The following is a 4,609-nucleotide window of genomic DNA, read 5'->3' as shown; positions in this document are numbered from 1 at the left end:
ACAAACGAACTGTACCAGAGTTTGTTTGGAACCGGACCGAGACCACCTCTTCACAAAGGTCTCGGTCCGGTTGTTTTGGTCCGCACCCGAGTGCGATTGATGTGTTCACACCTTCCAAAACGAAGTGCACCAAGGGGGTAAACGCTCCATGGTTCGATTCAACCAAACTAAACAAGGCAGGTGTGAAAATGCCCTAAATGCTCTTATCCAGCAGGAGAGAGAGAATGAACAGAGAGTTTCAACTCTGGAGTTGCAACGATGGGCTGGACGTGGTCGTCCAAGTTTCAGAGTGTCATTAGAGTCTCTAATCCATCTTGTTGAGCTTGGACTGCCATCAAACTGCATCGCTAAACTCCTCGGTGTGTCCAGAGCTGCGCTTTTTAGGCGGATGGCCAAAAACAACATTCGGTTTGCTTCTTATAGTAGTTGCAGTGATGACGAACTAGATGTACTGGTCAGTACAGTGAAAAGCAAAATGCCGGACGCTGGGCACAAAATGGTCCGAGGTGCTTTACTTGCACAGGGACACAGAGTTCAATGGGACAGAATATATGCATCTATGCATCGCGTGGACAGTGTTGGCGTGATCGCTAGGATGGCCCGTTTGGGATGTGTGGTGAGGAGGACTTACTCAGTGCCTTACCCAAAGTACTTAGTACACATTGACACCAATCACAAACTCATCAGGTATGTCTGCATGCTATCTGTATGCACAATGTTAATTTTATTTTTGTATTTTCCAATATTGTATTTTGTGTATTGTATCACATATTTGTCTATCATTGACCAACGCATGCAATAGCAACCATCATAGTATATCACATTAAACTGTATTTATTTAGAGCGCCATGAACTGATTTTATTGTGTTTACATTCCCATAAATATGGTATTGTGAGACTTATACTGGTAGAGATATTGTGTATTGTGTTTGGGAGTTACTTCTTATCTTTTCTGTTATTATTTGTTTTAACCTAGGTACAACTTCGTCATCTTTGGGGGAATAGATGGCTATTCAAGAAAGGTAAGACTTTCACTGTCAAGGACTAGCAACTGCAAAATGTTGCTGAACATCACAATTTCTCTCCTATATAACTTGCTATAACCTTTTAAGTTTTTTTTCTGTATAAACAGATGGTGAGCCTTCAGTAAAAAATATATTTTGTACTTTTTGACATTTTGTTTCTTGTTTTTTTTTTTTGTTGTTTTACTTTTGGCTATGAAACTTACCCTTTTCCATTGCTGAGGAGAAACAGGCTTTCCTATCCCATCCGTCCTATGTACTTTAAACATTTAACAACTTTCCTTTTCATAGAGTCCATCTATCGTTTTTGGTGAGCTTTGACTTAATTTCTCATGTCATGAGACTTGATCCCATGATATTGAATGATTCTGTAGTGAGTAGTTTTCTTACTGTTGCACACATAATTTTGGCATTGATTCCTTTAGCCCCTACAGAACATTGTCAGTTGATTTATGTCCCGAGAGAAACTGAAGTATTAATTTGTTGTTCTACTTGTTCTTGTAGATAATGTACCTTAATGTGGCAGACAACAACCGGTCTGATACCCACTTGGCCTTCTTCAATGCAGCTGTGACTGAACATGAGTTTCCTCTGAGGTATTAAAGGTATTTAAATGTAATAACTTGAGTGGTTGCAGACCTATCCAGAGAATTTAGATGCTAACCATCAAACAGCTGCGTCAGTTAAAAAACACTGGAACTTTATTATTGAGACAGTTCTTTAATAAAAAATAGTGTAGTGTATTGCTGTTAATTAAAAGGAGCATAGTCTGAACATATACTTGAACCAACGAGTTCAAACAATTACATCCATAAATTATACTTAATCATTCCTTGTTCTGCACAAAGATACGAAAAACATTTCTCAAGCAGATGTGACCCATCCCTCATTCATATGTGCATTTAGATGACTTCAGGTATAAAAAGGTGGAAGATAGTCCTTTAGGGGAACAGTGTGCCGGTCAAATATCTCAAAGATTAATGTCCATAGAGGGCCATTTGTAAAAATTATATTCTGGAAATACCAATATGATTTATCAGTTTTGTACAGGAAAATGGTCTAAAATTCCTCCTAGTCAATGTGCAGATTTGATCATACATGCTAGAAACATTTGGTTGATGTCACAGCTTTAAAATAAGATTTAACTAGTTGCTTAAACAAATCTACATTATTCCAACTGGACCTTGAAAGTTCAAGCCAATAATCCAATAGACCTTGATTTATGACAAAATTATAAAAATGTGCAGAGAAATCCATCCTTGACACTGTACCAAAAACTGTTGTAAATGGACTTAGATCATCTTGGAATGGAACTCCTTGTGCATGTGATGCTTGAACTACATGAATCTTACTTCTGCCTAATTATTTCCCTGATGAAGCATGATTAAACTCGTAAAGGTTCATGTTTTGTTTTTTTCACAGTGAGAGGAGATCATGGAGGAGAAAATGTGGGGGTCGCAGAGTTAATGTTCTCTATTCGTGGAACTGACAGTAACAGCTTTATTGCAGGGAAAAGCATACACAATCAACGGTGAGTTTAACCTCTTTTTTGAAGTTTTAAGATAATATTGAGATGTAATGGCTTCGGCTGCGGCAGAGTAAACAGTTTCTTAAAGGATCTTAATGTTGTGAAAATGTATTTATCTCCCCCCATACAGAATGGAACAGCTCTGGCGTGATGTGTTCATGGATGTTACAGGTGTATACTATAACATCCTGCACTCTCTTGAGGACCAACACCTCCTCGACATCAGCAACGTCCTACACTTTTTCTGCTGCCATTACGTATTTCTGCCACGCATCCAGGCAAGCTTCGATGTCTTCAGGGAGGTGTGGGACAACCATTCCATCAGGACAGAGAAAAACCTGACACCAAATCAGTTGTGGCAGGTGGGCCAGTCCCTGAATCCTGTTGAAGATCCTGATCCTGAGTTAAATTATGCTTTTCTTTTTTCAAATGTCTCTAAGTTATTTTGTTGATCCTTAATGAAAAACCCAAACACCCTCAAATTTTCTGATTCACTGTTATCAATAGGTGCACTCCCCTTCTTGGATTAAAAAGCCTTGGCCTTTGTGTAAGCAAAAATAGGTGTTTTTACCACAAATGCACAGTACTTCGGGAGTGTTTACGTGCACCTCAAGTGAAATAGTCTTTTCCATGAATACCTTAATATTTTTACATCATCCTTCCCTTTATTTATTGATAATTGCATTCCCTTTTTTGTAATAATCAGTGGTAAGTGCACAGTGCCTGTTTAAACTTGTTTATGCAAATTAGTAGTAATTAAGGGGCCGTCCAGACAGGCGAAAACAGTCTTTTTTTTCTCCGTCTTCCTCGTCATCGTTTTAAGAATATTTGCGTCCATACGGATCCACTGAAAACGACCGAAAACACTGTAGTTCCTATTCCAGGCCTCTAGGTGGCGCTTGACATTCACCAAAAACGGAGAAGAAGAGACGGAGCATGCGCATTAAGCTTGCGCGCTGTAAACAAACAGACAGTAGACGGAGAAACCGAACACGACAAGAAGAAGATGAAAATGGCTAGTGCAAGGAAACCAGAAGCGTTTGTGTGGACCGTCAATGAGGCTGAACTGCTGCTGCGACTCACACTCAACTACAAGGCATGTAAGTTGCAAGAAAGGCTCAATATCTTCTGCAGCACAAACACAAGCATGTAGTCTGCCATTGTTGTTGTTGTTGTTATTAGACATCGCGGGGTGGGGCAATGGCGTCATCGTTTTGGAAAGTATGCGGATTCGCCGTCCACATGAGAATGGGAGGGCTGCGTTTTTGGATTCCTCCACCCTGAGACCCGTTTTCAAAAAAGTGCGTTTTCAGGCGCTGCGTTTTCAGGATCCGTATGGACGGTCGGCCAAAACGATGCAATACGTGTGCGCTTTCACAAAAGAGCGTTGTTGTCTGGACGGGGCCTAAGAAATGTTACAGTCTGTCTTTGTCAGGGTATACTCATACCAGAGAGTCAATGGGAGGAGAGTGGATTCACAGATGAGCCTCATCCTGGGGTCAATGTCCCTATACTGGACAATCCTCTCCTGGATCCTGAAATGATCCAGCTGGAAGACAACATTGATCCATTGCAAGAGTCTGAAAGTTTCGGAGTGGATATATATCTCCACACTGTCCAATATGTTGAGAACTTGCTTGAGGCAAGGTAATTAATATGCTAGTTTTGTTGATATAAATATCTATATACCTCTCTTAACATTTATTTGTTTGCAACCCCTGGCAAAATTGTTTATTGTTTTATGTGTATAGGCCTACTGTTGTTTGTATAGCCTACTGATGTTAACTGTGTATAGGTAATATTGTAACTGATTTATATAATACTAAAAAATAAAATAAGAAAAATGAATAGGAGGATCAGCTGGTGTGACTCCACCTCTGCTATGCATTGCATTATGGGCATGCTGATTTTCACACTACACATTTCAACCGAATGTAGTATGGCATCTGAGTATGTTACTACATACTAAATCCAACCAGACAATTGGGACATCCTAAATCTTTTTTCCACCATACTAAATAGTAGGTAGTATGTGATTTGTCAAGGCTGATAATTATGC

The 4,609-nt window shown here is 39.6% G+C and overlaps 1 protein-coding gene across 1 annotated transcript; it reads left to right on the top strand.

Annotated features, from left to right (window-relative positions):
* The first annotated feature begins 209 nt into the window (after positions 1-209).
* On the top strand, positions 210-4,398 carry LOC115567738 (uncharacterized). Its single transcript, XM_030394588.1, has 4 exons — positions 210-1,022; positions 2,443-2,553; positions 2,681-2,954; positions 3,986-4,398. The coding sequence occupies exons 1-4, from the start codon at positions 1,006-1,008 to the stop codon at positions 4,199-4,201; spliced, it is 618 nt and encodes a 205-aa protein (XP_030250448.1). The 5' UTR covers positions 210-1,005; the 3' UTR covers positions 4,202-4,398.
* Positions 4,399-4,609: the final 211 nt, after the last annotated feature.

Source organism: Sparus aurata, chromosome 17, assembly GCF_900880675.1.
Source record: "Sparus aurata chromosome 17, fSpaAur1.1, whole genome shotgun sequence".
NCBI lineage: Eukaryota > Metazoa > Chordata > Actinopteri > Spariformes > Sparidae > Sparus > Sparus aurata.
This window is presented reverse-complemented; position numbering and strand designations above follow the sequence as displayed.

Bases quoted from the DNA above. Each gene is read 5' to 3' on its own strand.
- LOC115567738 (XM_030394588.1), top strand. The intron at 2,554-2,680 runs GTGAGTTTAACC...CCCCCCATACAG, and splicing joins AAAAGCATACACAATCAACG to AATGGAACAGCTCTGGCGTG. The intron at 2,955-3,985 runs TTAAATTATGCT...TGTCTTTGTCAG, and splicing joins TTGAAGATCCTGATCCTGAG to GGTATACTCATACCAGAGAG.